The 19783-nt window shown below is 35.6% G+C and overlaps 1 protein-coding gene across 10 annotated transcripts in view; it reads left to right on the top strand.

The window, feature by feature from the left end:
• Nucleotides 1-19783, top strand: part of HEATR5A (HEAT repeat containing 5A) — a 111414-nt gene that overhangs the window by 69762 nt on the left and 21869 nt on the right. For 7 of the 10 annotated variants that reach the window (XR_012378954.1, XM_073895033.1, XM_073895034.1 and 4 more), the window contains 9 exons: nt 1053-1079; nt 3317-3455; nt 5571-5750; nt 8569-8808; nt 10327-10508; nt 11839-11907; nt 14195-14374; nt 16564-16786; nt 18487-18735. Coding sequence is in view for 9 of the 10 variants with exons in the window: in XM_073895033.1 (XP_073751134.1) it covers nt 1053-1079; nt 3317-3455; nt 5571-5750; nt 8569-8808; nt 10327-10508; nt 11839-11907; nt 14195-14374; nt 16564-16786; nt 18487-18735 (1489 nt within the window). In the remaining variant the exon portion in view is untranslated. The remainder of the gene's footprint in view (nt 1-1052; nt 1080-3316; nt 3456-5570; nt 5751-8568; nt 8809-10326; nt 10509-11838; nt 11908-14194; nt 14375-16563; nt 16787-18486; nt 18736-19783) is intronic. The other 3 variants (XM_025870204.2, XM_025870201.2, XM_073895035.1) reach the window with 2 other exon arrangements.

Genomic DNA, 19783 nt, shown 5'->3' with positions numbered 1-19783 from the left:
CTTATTTAAGCTGTAAAATGATTTTCTTACAGAAATCATTTAAAAATTGCTATCACTATAGTTTGTTAATTTTATGTCTTAATTTTTTTAGTAAGCTTATATTCTGAATTTATTAGATTGAATTTATTATATATATATTTTTTTTAAGATTTTATTTATTTATTTGACAGAGACACAGTGAGAGAGGGAACACAAGCAGGGGGAGTGGGAGAGGGAGAAGCAGGCTCCCCACTGAGCAGGGAGCCCTGTGTGGGACTCAATCCCAGGACCCTGAGATCACGACCCAAGCCGAAGGCAGATGCATAACGACTGAGCCACCCAGGCACCCTGGATTTATTATATTTTAAAGTATTCCCTGTAGTAAGAAAATTGCTTTTGCTTTCCTGTTTAACAACTTTATGGTCAGATTTTCTTTTGTACAGAGAATTTAATTATTTAGCATGAAATGTTTTCATATTAATTGAAACTCCCTGAATATTCAGAATACATTTCATCATTAGGAAAGAATCTTACTGGAAAGAGTTTTCTTCTAACTGCATGCTGTTTAACTTCCATTCTGAACTTGGTCTTAGCTACACTAGCAATTCTGAGTACTCTCAGTTTTTAAAAGTTGGCTTCCAAGAATAAAAAATCTATCATTAACTTGTGATGAGGTAAACCATTAACTTTATCCCTTGCTGGACACTTGCTCATGTGAATGCAATCCAGATCACTCCTTTAATACTCATGTCTACTTGATCTGGCTTTGTTATTGAAGCTTAATGTGAGATTCCAAAGGAAAACCTAATTAAACAAATGTACATTTTTTAAGTTATTGTATATTTTATATCTTTACATCTTGAGTTGACTATTTCCAAGATCTTAGGTCAACTCATATTTTAAAGTTGGAAAATGAAGTAATTGTGGCATATTTTTAAAGCTGAGGCTAAGCCAATTTGAATGATAGCTCTATCAATATTTATATTTTAATGCTTAGCTGACTGTTGTCAAAGTCATCCGAGTATTTATCTTTTGGTTTTGTCATGACCGGTCTGTCATTTGTTTTTGTGCAGGAGATCTTGTTGGATAATTCTGTGTTGGTAGGTCCCTGACCCTCAATTCCTAACTTACTTTTGAGGTTTGCAGTGCTGTTTCTTTGTGTCTTTATTTTTTTTTTTGGTTGTACATGTTGTTTTCCCCTGCATCTCTTTGTTTAAGCTAACCATTAATGCAAAGTCCAGTATGTATAGCATGTTACATGGTGTTTATTTAATACCACTGTAAATAAATCCTCCCTAACCTTCTCCAGCTGGTGCACTCACTCCTTGCACTTAATTTTGCATCATTTTGATTTATATATTCATTTCAGAAAGGAATTGTAATTACAGTTTGACTTAGTTTCTATATTTTGCCTGCCTGGTTTGTTTGCCTTAACTCACTCTATTCCTCTTCCCCATATAAATGCTGGAGAATGACATGGAGATATTAAGTGTTCCATTTTGCTTGTGTGACCACCTTCAACCTTTTTTCTACCAAACAAGTAAAGAGTACTTTTAAGCATGCTTTCTCTAAAAGAGTGTTTGACCAGCCTGAATAAATGCTGCACCTGCCTTGTATTATATGCTTGTAAAATTCCAGTGAAAATAACTAGTAGATTCATTAACTTTTCTTTAAAATTGCCTCGTAGAATGCCTTTTTTGTCATTGTTGTAAAATACAGCCATAATTTTGGGCATGAGTAAACTTAATCTTTTTACATTTTAACTCCTCTCCCATCCTATGTACTAGTTTCTAACAATGGTTCTGTGACTGGGATGACATTAACTTGAGACTTTGTGAATGGCATTCCTCTTTCCACTTTTGAGTTCATGATATGACTTGAGGGTGTAATAGAATATATTTATAAGCAGTTCCCATTCATATGTTTCACTGATGATACATTCACAAATCTTTTCTGTCTTTTGGCCTCTGATAAAATTTAGAGTTTCACTCTCTTTGCATGTGTTTCTTATATATCAAAAACCAGCTGTCACCATCTACTCTTTTTGTCAGAATTTTTCCTCTGCTCTTTTCAACAAACTCACCTACTTCAGTCCTGTTTTTCTCACATACACGAGATCTAAAGAAAGATCACTGTAAGAATTATGCTGTTCTCACATTTTGCTTGGAAAGTCAGTAGCGTAAGACACATATTCATTGTCATAAACCACACTAAACTGGTCTTTACTTTCATAGTTAGAAAAAAATAAATTTCAAGAACTCTATACTTTATTCTACTTACGAATCACTGAGTAAGAATTTGTATCCAGAACCTTTGACTTGTTTTAATTGTTCATTTAAGGTATATCACAATCATATCATTTACTTCAGTAGATACAACCTGTTGAGATTTACCTTGTTCAAATACTAAGTAAAAAGAATATGTATTGAGTCATTATGAGCAAAAATATTCTATATCTCTAAAATATGTACACGTCTATGTACATATATGCTTATCCATATACAAATAGATATACATGTATGTAAAATTTGTTGTCTCTAATGTGTATCTCTAGAGAGTGTTTTTGGTGAATATGTTTTCTGAGTAAAACTCTTCTCTGCTTTTATTTGAAAATGCATTTACTTACTCTATGGCATCTGAATAAAATACTATTGATAGAGACTGTTAATAATAGTTAATAATAACATTTATTGAACACGTATTATTTGCCAGGTACTGTGCTAAGCCCTTCTGCATGTTTCTTTGTGGTAATTTTGCAACAGCCCTGTGACATGGGGTAGTGTTATTTCCATTTTACAAGTAAGAAAACTAAGGCACAGAGAGGTTAAATAATTTGCCCAAGGTCACTCAGCTCGTAAGTGGTGGATCTAGGACCCAAACTGAGGCAGTTTGACTCCAGAGCCTCACTTTTAACCAGTATGCTATACTGCTTATATGAATTTAGTAAAAATTTCTACTTAGAGGATCATAAAACATTATAATGTTGCATGAGCACAAACATATGAGCTACAAATAAATTCTCAGTTGTATTTCTTTTATCTCAAAACTATATTTACTCATAAATTTTATGTCTTCTAAAACTCGAGAGGCTTCTGCTTGGATTTGTTTATGAATATTTGCATAGTTAAGTACATGTGCTACTCCTCAAGCTATGTCTAAGTTATAATAAAAATATGTACTGGAATAGTTTGAAGAAGTTTCTGTGTATTTAATAAACTGCATCCAGCACAATGATGGGCTGGACAGAATCAGGAAGGATCCAGTGAATATCTGTTAGACTTAATGTAAATGCCACCAAGAATTTCAGCTCTTTCATTTCCCAAATGGTATTTTTCAGGTGAATCTTTGTAGTCCCTATTTGTTATTGAGAAGAGCAGTACTGGCTTGTTTACGTCAGCTTGTACAGAGGGAAGCAGCTGAAGTTTCAGAACATGCTGTTATGCTTGCTAAGGATAGCAGAAAAGAGTTGACTCCAGGTAATTCTTTTTTATCACCATTATCTCCAGCTTAAATGATTATTTTAATCTTATGTCTTCCATATAAACATAAGGGTTTTTTTGTTTGTTTTTTCTTTTTATTACCATATAATGTATTTGTTTCAGTGGTACAGGTCTGTGATTCATCAGTCTTACACAATTCACAGCGCTCACCGTAGCACATAGCCTCCCCAGTGTTTTTAAAATGAAATTTAAAAGTTAATATATAATGTCTTAAACCTGCTACAAGAGACAGTTGCTAACAATTACTATCATTCCAACCAGTAATGTTACTGGTTTAGAGCAATGGTTTTCAAACTTAGGCCCCCGAACTAGCAATACCCACCTCACTGAGAACTTGTAAAAAATGCAAATGATTGGGCCCCATCACAAATCTGCTTAACCAGAGATCTGTGAGTGGAGCCCAGCAATCTGTTACCTATGTTTTATAATCCCTGTTAATGAATTTGAGAGCCTCTTAAATTTTAGAGCAAGTTTTTTCACAGCAATCAATTGAAGTTGGATTTAGTCTTTAAGTAATTTACCATATGTGCCTTTCTTCCTCCAAAATCCCATTTAATAAAAAACTTACCATAGATGAGTTTTCTTCAGGTTAGAGGGTTTTTACGCCTCTTCTTTATTTTAGGGCTGAATTAAAGGATTTCTTATTTTAAAATTACGTGTGTAACCCAAATATGCACACAAATTCAAACAACCTACAAAAATAGGAATGGCAATATCTTACTCTTTTATGTATATAGTTTCCAAGGTGCTGTCACACTTTTAGAAGGTCTCAGGCTTCACAAAGCTTTCCAGTATCTAAAGCACACAACAATGTGTTTTACTGTCATGCTGTGCTCCTTAAATTAGTTTGTTATTATATTAAAACTTTAACTCTGGCTTGAGTTAATCAACATTGCTAAACTAGTATAGTAGTCATCAGAAAGGTTGCACAACTCATTTGAGAACAATTGATGACTTACCTTAACTAGAGAAATTTTAATCTTTTAATCATGTGGGATATTCCGCCCGAGTGACCTTCACTTTATATTCACCACTGAAATTATCCACATCTTTTGCTTTGGCTTTGATTGTGTAAACATGCTGGTATATGTTCCTAGAATTCTTGAATTAGCTATGTGAGTAAAATACAGTAAAGAACTTGTTATATAATTCCCTTTTTTAAATTTTATAATTTTTCAAACTAAAGGAAAAGTTAGAAGTAATGTGCAGTGAACACATATATTCACCTACTTAGTATCTTTATGGCACTCATTTTATATATCTTCCTCTCTTTCCATATATACAAGACCTTTGCCAAACCATCTGAAAGCAGGCTGCAGACATCATGACAACTCATCCCTAATACATAATATTCTCCTGCATGACCACGCGTCATTTCCACACTTAATAAAATCAACACTGATTTAGTAGCAATCATAAAATGTGCAGTTCTCACACAAATTTCCCCAGTTATCCAAAAAATATCCTTTATGACTCCTTCTACCCTCCCTTACCACCACCCAAATATAGGATCCAGCCATGACTCACACATTACAATGGTTCTGTCTCTTTCGACTCCTAATCGGAAACATTCCTGCTGCCTCCTTCTGATCTTTTTTTTTAATTGAAGTATAGTTGACACCCAGTGTTAATTAGTTTCAGGTGTACAGCATCATGATTCAACACATTTTTATGTTATGCCATGCTCACCACAAGTGTAGCTCTCATCTGTCATCATACCATGCTATTATAATACCAGTGACATATTCCCTGTGCTGTACCTTTTATCCTAGTGATGCCTCCTTCTGGTCTTTAAAAGATAATTTCTCTTTCAAAATAGTGTAATAATAGCATAATCTTTAGAATCTAAATGCTTTCAGAAATGCTAAGTAAGTTAAATTTTCAAGAGAAAATTTATTTGTTCTTTTGGCATTTCCGGAATTAGAGGAAGTAGATGCTAGACCAAGGCTTATGTTTCTCCTTTGAGGTGCTTTATTACTTTGCAATGAGAATATTTGCATGTAGTATTTTAATAACTTTTGAATATGTGTGCTTCTCATATGGCAGTTTTGTTTTCTGTATTACTTAGATCATTGATTTTCTTCTTGTCAGATGCTAACATCAGAGAAGTGGGCCTTGAAGGGGCATTATTGACCTTACTAGATAAAGAGACAGATCAGAAGTTATGCCATGATATCAAAGAGACTTTAAATCATATGCTTACATCTATGGCAGTGGATAAGCTCTCCTTCTGGTTAAAGCTTTGTAAAGATGTACTTGCTGCATCGGCTGGTAAGTATCAGTGGTTACCATTTGAATAAAATTGAAAGTGAAAACGTTATATATAAAATTGCTGGTGACAATTCATTTTGTCTGAGTATTTGGATTGTAATTGCTTATTGCTTTTTTCAAATGAAGATTTTAGTGTTTCCATCTAACACTTAAGCCTGTGGGTTTTTTTTATTCTTCTGATTATCTTTTATGACTTCCCTGTATAAAACAAACTAAAAAGTAGTCATTTATACTATAAAAGTGATGTCATGACTTTGAGTAGCTCCATCATTTGTTTTCATACTTACAATTTTTTTTAAGATTTTATTTATTTGACAGAGAGAGAGAGCATAAGCCGGGGGAGCCACAGAGGGAGAGGGAGCCCAATGTGGGCTTGATCCCAGCACCCTGAGATCATGACCTGAGCCAAAGGCAGATGCTTACCGACTGAGCTACCCAGATGCCCCCAAACATACAATATTTGAAGGACTGCATCAAATCAGCTTAATAGAAAAATCATCAAAAGTTGCGACATTTTTTTTTCTAAAGATTTTATTTATTTGAGAGAGAGAATGAGATAGCATGAGAGGGGAGAGGGTCAGAGGGAGAAGCAGACTCCCCGCTGAGCAGGGAGCCTGATGCAGGACTCGATCCCAGGACTCCAGGATCATGACCTGAGCCAAAGGCAGTCGCTTAACCAACTGAGCCACCCAGGTGCCCAAAAGTTGCAACATTTTGAGCAGGCGAGTTTCAATGCACTCAATAATGTTGATTTCAAACAGGGTTAGAAAACAATGTTATTTCCCTATTGTCTTTGTCAGTGAGAACATATATTAGAGTCTCAAATTTATCTTTGGAGTAAGAGAGAAAATGAATGAGATGAAGAAAGGAGACAAATCAGTTCTGTTCCAGGTACTATACATACTTATCTGATTTAGTCATTTAACCATCCAGTGAGTAGGCAGTATTATTCCATTTTACACAAGAGAAAACAAGACTTGGAAAGGTTAAGTAATTTGCCCAAAAACACACACAAATGGATTCAAACCTTTCCCTCCATGACTTTAAAATTCAGCTTCGGGCGCCTGGGTGGCTCAGTCGGTTAAGCAGCTGCCTTCTGCTCAGGTCATGATCTCAGGGTCCTGGGATCGAGCCCCACATAAGGCTCCTTGCTCCGCGGGAAGCCTGCTTCTCCCTCTCCCACTCCCCTGCTTGTGTTCCCTCTCCTGCTGTGTCTCTCTCTGTCAAATAAATAAATAAAATCTTTTTAAAAAAAATAAAATAAAATTCAGCTTCCACGGTACCTGGGTGTTCAGTCAGTTAAGTGTGCCACTCTTGATTTCTGCTCAAGTCATGATCTTAGGGTTGTGAGATCGAGCCCCATATATGTCTCCGTGCTCAGCACAGTTTGTCCCTCTCCCTCTGCTCCTCCCCGCTCATTCTCTCTCCTTCTCAAATAAATAAAATCTTTAAAATAAAATAATAAAATCCAGCTTTGTATTTCAGTAGCTCTTAAACTCAGTTACTCAAGCCTTATAATTTAATGTGTTTAAATATGTGAAAGGAAAAAAGATATTTAAAAAAAATTTTTTTTACATTCTCCACTGTCTACCTTGGTCCTGTTCCCTTCCAGTGATTTATATCTGCTCTTTCAACTACTGTGCTCTACATGTTTTCCTTTGTTAAAAGGCTCTCTTCTATCCCCACTACTTGAGAACTTACAAAGACTTCTCCTTTGAAAGAAAATCTATATGTGTCTTGATAGGTTGATTATACTTTTCTGATATCTCACCTATTTTTTTCACCTATTTTTTTTTAATTTTATATTCATACTCCTTGAGCTTACTTGCTCAATTTTACTTCACCATTTGTTCTTTATCCTTTGTAGTTTGGTTGAATCCCTTCTTAGGAAAACATGCATTTCAGTCTTTGGCTTATTATTTTAGTCTTAAGACAAGACTTTGCATAATTCTGTGACATCTTTGCTTTCATAACACATTCAAAATATGTTGACATGCAAGATAATTTAAGGAAAAAAAATGTTGCTTTTTTTTACAGCATTAATTCCATTTTAAGTCAAGTTAAACAGAGTTAATAAGTTAACAGTTAATATAAAGAGGAAATGGGGCACCTGGACAGCTCAATGTGTTGAGCACCCAACTCTTGATTGCAGTTCAGGTCATGATCTCTGGGTCCTGAGATCCAGCCTTGAATTGAGCTCTGTGCTGCTGACCGAGCATGGAGCCTGCTTGGGATTCTCTTTCTCCCTCCCCCGTGCTCGCGCGCACACTCTCGCTCTCTGTCTAAAAAAATAATAATGATGATTCACTCCTCACTGGCTCTGGCCATTATGACAATATGAGACTATCAATGACAGCAGTGGATCTGTCCTAAGAAAAATATTTTCAGACATTTTCAGTGGGTTCGGGAACCTTAAATCTGTTCAAGACCCTAGTGTTATAACAGCCTCCCTAGTGCAATCCACCATGCTCCATAGCAGAGCATGTTGAGCTTCCTTAAGCATAATTGTCTACGTAGTGGGGACTGATAATTATCCTAGTATTTAGTATCCTGTCTGTTATGTCATGTTTGGTTTTTCACTTCGAATATAATCGAACAACTCTGTCATTTTGACCTGGAACATTTTTAGAGCATTTCTTTAGATACCAGTGTTGTCTGTGATTATTAGATGTGATCATTTTACATATTACGTGATTACATTGTTAAAGATGTATGATTGGTCAACAACAGTTCTGGTATGAATTTGAAGTCATTTGTGTTCCTTTATAAATGTATCTTACATTTGATTATAATTACATGTATTCTCCCTTGATAAAAGATTTTACAGCTGTAACTTGTGTGGATACAGTGCAAGAAGAGGAAGGAGATAAAGGGGATGATGCCTCAGTTCTGACCACCAGAAATGATGATAAATCATATCCATATACCAATCCCCATTGGGCTACTAGAGTCTTTGCTGCCGAGTGTGTCTGTAGGATAATTAACCAGTGTGAGAATGCACACAGCGCACATTTTGACATTGCTTTAGCACAAGAAATGAAAAAAAGGGATTCAAGAAGTAAGTGGCATAAAGATGAAAAGACCAAAGGATATACATAGAAATGTTGTCTGCTTATGTTTTTAATATTAATTTAAGAAGTAAAACTAGAAAGTAGTTTGTATTCTTCCAAATCATTTATGAATTCGACTATAATATTTGTGTAAGCTATAAAGCTATAAAACATTAGTTTTAATGTTTATACACATTTTCAATGATTTAGCTTCTTAAATTGTCATTCACTTTTGTTTAATATACTTGTGCATGACTTAAGTTTATAGAAAATAAGCATGTTCTTGGAAAGTAGTACATGTATTAGCTTACCCCCAAAATTTATTTTCTGAATTACAACTTACAGTATTTTTGCTTATCGATTATTTTGGTTTCATAGATATTACCCAGAAAACATTAGAGCCTATCACAATGTAACGTAAACCTGCTTGCGCCTTGCGCACTTTGACTTTTTATTCAGTTTTATTGTTTGTACCTAAAGGGGTATGTGTACATACTACAGCTTGAATTCATTTAAGCACATTGTGTTCAAAGACACAGTGCACATATCTAAATGCCATAGATATATTTTTTACCAGACAAAAGAATTATATAACAAAATATTGCTATTGCCAGTGTACGAGTATGAATTAGGAATCTCTTTTTTAGTGATTTTTCAAGCAAATGTTTATCGAGTCTCTTTATTTGTAATGAGCACTATTCTAGATACTGATAGGTATAAAATTAGTATATCATAGATGCTTACTGATTCCTTTCTTCCCAATTAAAATTGTAATTGGCACTTACTAAGTGAGTTGGTTTCTTCATTGTGACCTATAACATTCTTATTAAAATTAGTCCCAGGTATATTTTGAGTAAAGGTTAGTTGTACCCCTGAACATTTTATTGTTGGAATATTGTTAAGTGATTGTCCTATGTCTCTCCCCAGTAGAATCATTATGCCAAAGAATGTATTGTAGGCATGAAAAGAATTCTCATTTATAATTTTATAGCTACAAATATTTTTTATATTCCTATCATTTGTGTATGTGTTAAGACATACAGAAATAACATAATCTAGTCCATATAAAGAACCACATAAAACTGGTTTTCAAAAAGAACATTTAAGTCTTTCAGCTTCAACTTGACATAATTACTGTTATGCTATTTAATTACTGCCTAATTCATCAATACCCAAAGTTTCCTAAATACCTTCTAATGTGCTTTTATCAGAAAGTCTGAAAAAAGGTTGTTTTTGAAGGTACTGTTAGCACTCTTAAAGGATGCTGATTTTGTCTTTGATTTTTGAATAGCTGCGTAATTGTTTGCCTTGGGACTTTTTTGTATGTGATTATTTGCAGTAGTGCAGCAAATCCAGCTTTAAAGTCTGTATTTAACAAACAGTACAGTGAAACAGTAAACCAAATCAGAGGTATTTAAAAGAAAATCTAGAAAAGTCTGAAATTATAAGGAGGAGAAATGATCATTTAACGTAAATCTTAGTTCCAACGTATGCTTTTTCTTGATAAGATTTTTTTAATCTTGTAGATGACTTTTTGGTGCTACATCTTGCCGACTTAATTCGCATGGCCTTTATGGCTGCCACGGATCACAGTGACCAGCTCCGTCTTTCTGGCCTTGAAACACTGTTAGTTGTTATTCGGCGATTTGCAGCTATTCCAGAACCGGAGTTTCCAGGTCATGTGATTCTGGAACAGTATCAAGCCAATGTAAGCACTTTTTGTTCAAGAGTTTTTGAAACTAATGGGCATGTCACTTTTCAATATGTAAATGAGTATATGTCTCGGTTAATATATCACCAGGATAATCATTATATAGAAGCATATGTTTTGAAGAAATCTTCAAGTAAAAGCGAAGTGGTACATAAAACAGGTCTTTTGTAAGGTTACAGTTTAATAATTAAAAAACCTTCTTGGTAATTTGGGGGGAATAAAGGACATTGCTAATTAAAATCTTTACAAAATATCTGAATATTCTTAAGATAACACTAAATCATTACTAAATATTCCATTTAGGCTGCATGCATATTTTATCTTAAAATCATCACTCCTGGAATAAATGTAACCTCCTTTTTTTCCTCTCAGCTTAGAAAAGAATTCAGGCTCCTATTACTGGTTCTGTAATCTTTATAACTGATGTTTCACTGGTACATTGAACAATGTAGGAAGAACAAGGAAGATAACAGAATGTTCGCATATTCCATCACACACATCCCATCATTCATCCTTCCCTACCTCTCCTTGTGATTCAGAGGCAGCTTCTGTGGGGTAGCAGTTAGGGAGACAGGAGCAATTCACCAGTCCTCTGTCTCCGTCAAATCTTCCCAGCAGGAAATGCCTGTGTGTGCTCTGAGAGGAAGCAAAAGGGAGGGATAGGAGTTACATAGAACTACCATATTAGCATGAAATGTTACAATTCAACTTAAGGGGAGCTCTCTTATATTTTTAGCCCTCGTAAAATTGCAAATAAGGGGTGCCTGGCTGGCTCAGTGGGTAGAGCATGGGACTCTGATCTCAGGATCGTGAGTTCAAATCCCACATTGGGTATAGAACTTGCTTTAAAAAAATTGCAAATGATAGAAGTAAAATTACAGCTCCCTTAAGCTGAAAAGGAAAGTTTTTTTCACGAATCCCAGTTGGTTCTGCTTTCTTCTACACTGGCTTTATTTTCGAGTTTGCTCTCCCCAGGTGTTATCAAGATGCCTTTCTTAGCACCCGGTCTTAAAAAGAGACGGTGCTTCTGTCCCGGTTTTCCCAGCAGACATCTTCAGAAGACCTTTTATAACCCCCCGCTTGGGTCCCTGGAGTCAAGCAGGGCTCTCAGCTCTGTAGCAACAACATGGGCAAAGAGTGGGTAAGAGAGAAGGTTCCCCAAAGGAAAATTGAGGTGCCCTTATCTAAAAGAAGATATACTGGACAGGCAGAAACAATAGCTGTCTGGAATACCTATTATAAACAGATAATTTTAAAATAATATTAAAATGAGAGTTTGTGCTATCTTACTTATTGATGCTTGATATTTCATGTCATTTGTTGCCAGGTAGGAGCGGCACTTAGGCCAGCCTTCTCTTCGGAGACGCCACCTGATGTCACTGCCAAAGCATGTCAGGTAAATGGTTAAAAAGACAAAGTTTGGATGCCTGGGTGGCTCAGTCAGTTAAGCATCTGCCTTCGGCTCAGGTCATGATCCCAGGGCCCTGCAATCGAGTCCAGCGTTGGGCTCCCTGCTCCACAGGAAGTCTGCTTCTCCCTCTGCCCCTCCTCCCACTTGTTCTCTCAATCTCTCTCTTTCTCAAATAAATAAAATCTTTATAAATAAATAAACAGACAAAGTTTAAGAAGTACAACCCTCTCTTAGGAGGCAGTTATCCAGTTAGTATTTGATACCAGGGGTTCTACATTATAGTTGTCTAACCATTAATCTCAGCTGTTCCTTTTCCTTTACTTTCTTTTTTTTTTAAGATTTTATTTATTTATTTGACAGAGACACAACAAGAGAGAGGGAACACAAGCAGGGGGAGTGGAAGAGGGAGAAGCAGGCTTCCCGCTGAGCAGAGACCCCTATGTGGGGCTCGATCCCAGCACCCTGGGATCATGACTTGAGCCGAAGGCAGATGCTTAATGACTGAGCCACCCAGACGCCCCCTTTCCCTTTACTTTTTAAATTTAGAGAATTTCCCCTTCTTTTCATGTAACTACATGGTAATCCACTGTTGGATATGTTATAATTTATTTAACCAGTGATGGATGTATGGGTTTTTCATCTTCTGCTATTACATACATTGCTGCAGTAAATGACTTTCCGCACAGGTCACTTTACTGGGTACAAGTGTATCTGTGAGGTAAATTCTGCAAGATTGAATTGCTGGTTTAAAGACTATATTGTTGGGGTTTACCAATTTAAACTCCTCCCAGCATTGTATGCAAATACCTGTTGTCCCACAGTCTTAACAATACTGTAAGTTGTCAAACTTTTAGGTTTTTGTCTGTATTTTAGACATAGTTTAGATTTATATTAGAATAGTTTTAGATTTATATTTCAAGTGATCCTGAGCATTTTTTCATGTATCTAAGCCATTTTAATATATAATTTTTTGTTTTGTTTTTAAAGATTTTATTTATTTGAGAGAAAAAGAGAGGGCACAAGTGAGCATGAGCAGGGGTGTGGGGGAGCGGAGGCAGAGGGAGAAGCATACTCCACACTTAGTGGTGAGCCCTACGTGGCTCTCAATCCCAGGCCCCTGAGATCATGACCTGAGTCAAAGTCAGAAGCTTAACCCACTGAGCCACACAGATGCCCCTAAGAGCTATTATAATATATAATTTTAAAGTAACTTTTCTAGGAATGATTGTCAGACACTCAAATGACCTGCAATAATTAAAAGCAGAACTGGCTTGAATTGAATTATTTATAAACATAATGGAATAAACTAAATTCAGTCCATTCTTTCAACTTTCTTTTATTCACTTGTATTTAGGATATGTTTGGTGCCTTGAATATTCAAAGAACTGTATTAAATGTTGTACCAAGGGCACCTGGGTGGCACAGTTGGTTAAGCATCCAACTCAGTTTTGGCTCCAGCGGTGATCTCAAGTTGTGAGATTGAGCCACACTTCAGCTTCCACACGCAGGACAGAATCGCTTAAGACTCTCTCTCTCCCTCTCCCCCCTCCCTCTCCCCTCCCATACTCTCTCTTGCTCTCTCTCACTGTCTCTCTCAAATAAATGTGCTGAGTCTCTGACTTACTACCACTTCATTATTTGTGTTCTTGTTTTAAGCCATTAAAATCTTTTGTGAAATGAGACAGGAACTGAATAAATAGATGGAAGAGGAAAAATTAATTTTCTCTAGGAAAAGAGAAATACTATGACATCCAGGAAAACCAGACAGCCTCTGATAATTGAGCAAACTGTTTGCATTGGAGAATTATTAATAATGTTTTGTTTTAAAATACTTTCCGTATCTTTTTTCAAAATAAAATTTCATTAGGGTTTTAAATATTAAGTTCTTTATCTTTCAACAGTTATACTAATTAACCACACCATCTCTGCGTTTAAAGTAGATGAAATAATCAAGACTGAAGATTTAATTCAAATGTTAATCCAAACATTTATGAAAGTGGTACCTTTCATAGCTTCATTTTTCCATATTAATAACGTCTGAAACTCTTTGCTTTATCTACTTATTAACACTGGTTTCCTTGCTTCAACCTTAGACTTTGTTCCCTTTTGAAATGCTGGCTTTTGACTGGCATAATCAGCAGCATCCATTGGGTTTCCTGATAACAAGATGATTTCAGTGTGTTAGATTCCTCAGATATGGGCAGCTCTGCTGAACTCACAAAGGAGGTATCTATAATTTTTAAATGTAACTTTTGATTTTCTTAAAAACCAGGTTTGCAGTGCCTGGATAGCAAGTGGAGTTGTAAGTGACCTTAATGATCTCCGAAGAGTTCATCAGTTGCTTGTTTCATCATTAACAAAAATACAGGCTGGAAAAGAGGCTCTGAGTCACTTATATAATGAAAGTGCCTCTACCATGGAAATATTAGCTGTGCTGAAAGCCTGGGCAGAGGTTAGTGCTTCTCCATTTATAACTGGAATTTTAGAAGTTGTTAATAAACACCATAGGCTATAAACTGAAATTAACTATTTAAAATACAACTAAGTCCCTTTTTAAGGTTAACAAAAGACTTTCAACATGAGATTTCTTTATATGCTCATTGATTTCTTTTTTTTTAACCAAGCATTCTATAATATTTACTGTCTATAATCTGCTATTTTAAGAAGGGGCAGCCATGAGCCAGAGAGACAGAACAACCAGAAATCAACTGTTATTGAAATCTAAATTTTGGAAATATGGGTCTGTTTATATGTTCTATCAATTCTGTACACATACTTGAGTGTTATTTTAGCATTAAAAGAATGGCTTTTGAATATTAAATAATCATTTTCTTTTCCAAAATTAATGAAATATTATAGGGAAATTATTAACTTTATCTACTTTTCTAATCAGGAAGAAAGATATATAATTTTTAAATTTACTTTGAGAATGTGTGAGCATATATGAAAGTAGATAGAATAATATAATGCACTCATATATACCCACTCTTGGGGCTTCAACAATTCCCATACTTAGCCACCCTAAGTTCAATATATCATTTTGATGAAGGTATATAGTCTCAGATTGCAACTGAGAGCATTAACCAATATGTAAGAAAGCATTTCCTCCGTTAAACAAATTAAAACCTGAAGATTGGAGTCTATTTTTGTCATTACTTAGGTTTGACAAACCTTGGTTAGGAAGTAGTTCTGCCTAGATTTAGTAAGCTGGAACTAATGATCTTTAATAGTCAACTTTGTATGCTTTTAAACATTTGCTTTTAGTAGAGCAAACAAATTTTCTAATCTCTGTAACCTATTTTATAAATAATTGTCTACTTATATAGTGTACTTAAAATAATTTGAATCTCTAGGCTCTTACTTAAGCCCATTACCTCCCATTTTCCCTTCAGTAAAAATAATGACTGACCAACAGGTTGTGTATAATTGAGGTCCATAATCTGCTATCTAAAAACTCTTGGAGCCAGATTTATTTTGAAATCAGAATTTGGGGAAATTTTTATTTTTTTAAAGATTTTATTTTATTTATTTGAGAGAGAGAGTGAAAGAGAGGGCACAAGAGGGGGTAGGGTCAGAGGGAGAAGCAGACTCCCCGCAGAGCAGGGAGCCCGATGCGGGACTCAATCCTGGGACTCCGGGATCATGACCTGAGCTGAAAGCAGTCGCTTAACCAACTGAGCCACCCAGGCGCCCCTAGAATTTGGGGAAATTTTTAAAGTAATACAGTGCATATTCCATGTATCCCTCCAGGAAATTGTGGCAATACCGTAGAATCTATAATTAAGCACATTAATATATCTGTAATAAAATGTTTGAATATTCACACTATGTCAAATAGAGACTATAAATGGCCTCCTAAATTCAGTCAAGTTTGCCACCAGATTATAATTAGTTTTCAGTGCTTTTTGGGTTTTAGAGTTGTAGATAGAGGCGTAATACATGCTATTTCCTGTGTTGAATACTTCCACATACGATAGTCATATAAACAGTCCATGTTCAATCTATTTATGTAAACTTTTTGTAGTGATTTGGTAGTAACTTGGAAAGAAAATATTTTCCATATTTCAACTATTGGCAGTTCAGAAATGGGTGCCTGAAGCTATATGTTGTGGTGAATTATAGGGCTATAACTAGGCTTAATGAGAAGAATGTTGTGATCATTTAGTTATAGCTGTCAGGATATAAAAGTGCAGAATGGGGGGCGCCTGAGTGGCTCAGTCGTTAGCATCTGCCTTTGGCTCAGGTCATGATCCCAGGGTCCTGGGATCGAGCCCCACATCGGGCTCCCTGCTCCGCGGGAAGCCTGCTTCTCCCTCTCCCACTCCCCCTGCTTGTGTTCTCTCTCTCGCTGTGTCTCTCTCTGTCAAATAAATAAAATCTTTAAAAAAAAAAAATGCAGAACGGTAACATATTTGTCAAGTATTTGCTATCCATAATGCATCTCATTGAAGGGAATATTTCTGGATCTTTCTACCCCAGTTTGTATGTGTGGTTACATGTATATACCTTCTTGGTATCAGAGTGCATTTGAAATCCAGTATGCTCAAAGGTAAGGTCTGTCTCCTTGGCAAGATAAAAAATATTATAGCACCTTATTAATGGGTATAAGATCTTCCTATTTACAAATTAACCCTGTAACAGGTCTACGTAATTGCTGTAGAAAGACATAAAAGCCACAGAGAACCTTTGAAGACTACCACCTGTTCAGAAGAGAGTGTCAGAAATGGGTCGTATTCGTCAGATGGACTGCTTGACTTAGTCCACACAGACCTGGGCACATTGAGTAGGCTCTGGCTTGCTGCACTTCAGGATTTTGCTCTCTTAACGTTGCCTTCAGAATTTGCCTCCCAACTTCCTGTTGAAGGTAAGGGGTTTGTAAAATATGTACATAATTCCTAGAGTGACAATCAGTAACTTTTCAAAATTTATCCTTTAGCAAGTAATGTTTAGCTGAAACATTTTCCCCGTAGTAATTTCCATTCATAGAATAAGGATGTGAGAATTGCTTCAGGGTAGATACCCTGAAGTTGATCTGCTAGGTAATAAGGCATGCACACCTTACCTCACAAGATACTGCCAAATTGCTCTCCAAGCAGTTGTAAAAATTTATATGCCCAACATATAACAGTACGTTTCTGTTTCACTAGATCTTCTACTATTGTATGTTGTCATACTTAATAAATTCTGTCCATTAGGTGGATATGAAATAGTTTTTCATTGTTTTATTTTGTTATTTAGTTGATTGAAAACCTTTTTTCATAGGTTTATGGGCTAAGTTTCTTCTTCCATCAATCATCTAGTCATAATCCTTGACCATTTTCTACTTGGTTTTTGTCATGATTTTACTGATTTGTTAATCCCTTATCTAATTTTAGTATTCTTTAGTGATTGCATGTCTTCCAGGTCTATAGCTTATTCTTTTATCTCTCTAAAATTAGTGTAGTCAGTCGTTTATGGTTTGTGGTTTTGTGTAATACCTGATAAATTTTTTTTTTTTAATTTAAGATCATAAAGACCTAGAAGCATTACAGTTTTGTACTTTACAATTTGGGTTTTAGTGCAGCTAGATTTTGTGTGTGTGGAATGGGATAGGCATCTAGTTTTGTAGTCAGTTATTAATCTGCATTTTATGGATTGGGTATTTGGTAGCCACTTTTATTCTTGATGTTATTCCAGATGCCTTTTTTTTTTTCTCTTTGATACGAATTTCAGGTCAGCCTGCCAACTTCTATTAGAATTTTAACTGGAATTATACACAGAGAGAGAGGAGTGTTTATTGTACTTTTCAGTAGCATCAAAATGGAAATAAACTGATTTATTGGCATAGTGTGTCAGCTACTAGTGAATGACAGATATAAATCAACATGAGTAAATCTCAAAAACATAAAATTAGGTGAAAAAAACACAAGTTCAAAAAAGTTACATAAAGATGGTGCCTGTTAAGTAAAGTTAAACACAAAATAAGAGCACATATTATTTATAACTACAAACATCTGTTGTGAAACATCTTTTATGAATACAGACATCTATTGTGGGAGTGAGTCACACTGACTTGAGGAAAGTGGTTATAGAATGAGGGATAAGAATTAATGATTGTTAACAAAGTTTTATAGAGTTTTTTGTTTTTTTTTTTAATAAGTAAGTGATTTAAGAAAGGCAAAATGTTAATGTTAATCGGGGCGCCTGGGTGGCTCAGTTGGTTAAGCGCCTGCCTTCGGCTCAGGTCATGATCCTGGAGTCCCGGGATGGAGTCCCACATCGGGCTCCCTGCTCTGCAGGGAGTCTGCTTCTCCCTCTGACCCTCTTCCCTCTCATGCTTTCTATCTCTCATTCTCTCTCCCTCTCAAATAAATAAATAAAATCTTTAAAAAAAAATGTTAATGTTAATCTTATTAGTAGGTAAATGGGTATCAGTATTTGTTTCAAACACACATCGCATAAATTCCTTAAAGGAACTTTTGAGATGATGGGAATGGTCTGTTATCTTGTAACACCGAAGAGAGAAAATATTGTGGGAGCTAATCTCTTTTATTCCTCCTGAAACTGCTTCTGCTTTTTTTGTAGGTGGTGCTTTCTACACAGCAGAGACTAGTGAAAACGCAAAATTGCATTATTACAACTCCTGGGCACTTATCCTGCATGCTACAGCATTGTGGCTTACCAGCACAGGCTTTGTTGTTGCTGACCCGGATGAAGGAGCATCTCATCTCTCAAGACCTGTAACACCAACTTCCATGTGTCAGGGTTCATCATCTGGGGCTACGGTAAAGTCCCCTGAGGATGTCTGCACTGATAGATTCCATCTTATTTTAGGTCAGTAAAAGAGCTAACAAGCTTCCAATCCTACAGAATTTTTCTTGAATTGTGCCTTACTGCCTATCAGCTCTTGGTGGTTATTATCTCATCTTTGTTAGGTGTTAGTGATAAACTTGATATAACTGAGTAAACTTGTATACATTTTATAAAATTGCAGATTTCATTAAGTCTGGAATCCCATTACAGGCTGGCTTCAGCATCATGTTGAATGAATTACAGAAATTATAAAACAATCCTAGTTTTTTCCACACAATTTTTAAAAGATTCATGTGGTGTCTATAAATTTTTTAAATTTCTTTCTCTCTATATTAAAAAATACCAATATACTGAGGGGGTCCACCTGCATGTACCCCCCCCAACCTCCTATCTGCGTTCTTAAGGATTGCAAGGTTTAAGAAAGTCTACTCAAAGGTATAAAATTGCAAGCAAATATTTAATGTCAAAGAGATGACATTTTAGGTTATGAAGTTTAACCCATTCTTTGGCTTTCCTGGAACTTCATTTTTAAAGGGAAATATCTTTCTAAAATAGAGTTTCTAGAATAAATGAAAGAAATATTTTTCATATTTTACCTAGTTCTTGGAAAACAACCCATTAGATCATTACCTATAAAGAAATTATTAATTAAATGAAATATAAGGGTTACAAAGATACGTGATTAAATTAAGTAAGGTTTATGGTTCACAGAACTTCTATTATTATTCCTTCTCAGGCCAGACATGACCACAATTTCCTGTATCCTTGGGTATATTAAAATTTTGTTTCCATTTGCCTTGAGACAAGAGCTTTTTAAAAACAAACTTAGAGAATGAAGGATGGCAGTTACTATGGGCATAAGCTATGCAATTTGACTATCTCAGTTCAAATTCTTTGTATACCCCATTGTAACTGACCTTGAGTAAATTAAATAACTTAAGCTCTGTGTGCTCATCTCCCTGTCAGAAAGAATGTTAATAATACCATGGAGCGTGGGACTCTTGATCTCAGGGTTTTAAGTTCGAGCCCCATGTTGGGGGTAAAGTTTACTTAAAAATCTTAAAAAAAT

The sequence above is a fragment of the Callorhinus ursinus genome, unplaced genomic scaffold (genome assembly GCF_003265705.2).
Source record: "Callorhinus ursinus isolate GAN/ISIS: 27379988/994484 unplaced genomic scaffold, GSC_fseal_2.0 scaffold8, whole genome shotgun sequence".
NCBI lineage: Eukaryota > Metazoa > Chordata > Mammalia > Carnivora > Otariidae > Callorhinus > Callorhinus ursinus.
Note: the sequence above shows the minus strand (reverse complement) of the source record. Positions and strands in the feature narration are given on the sequence as shown.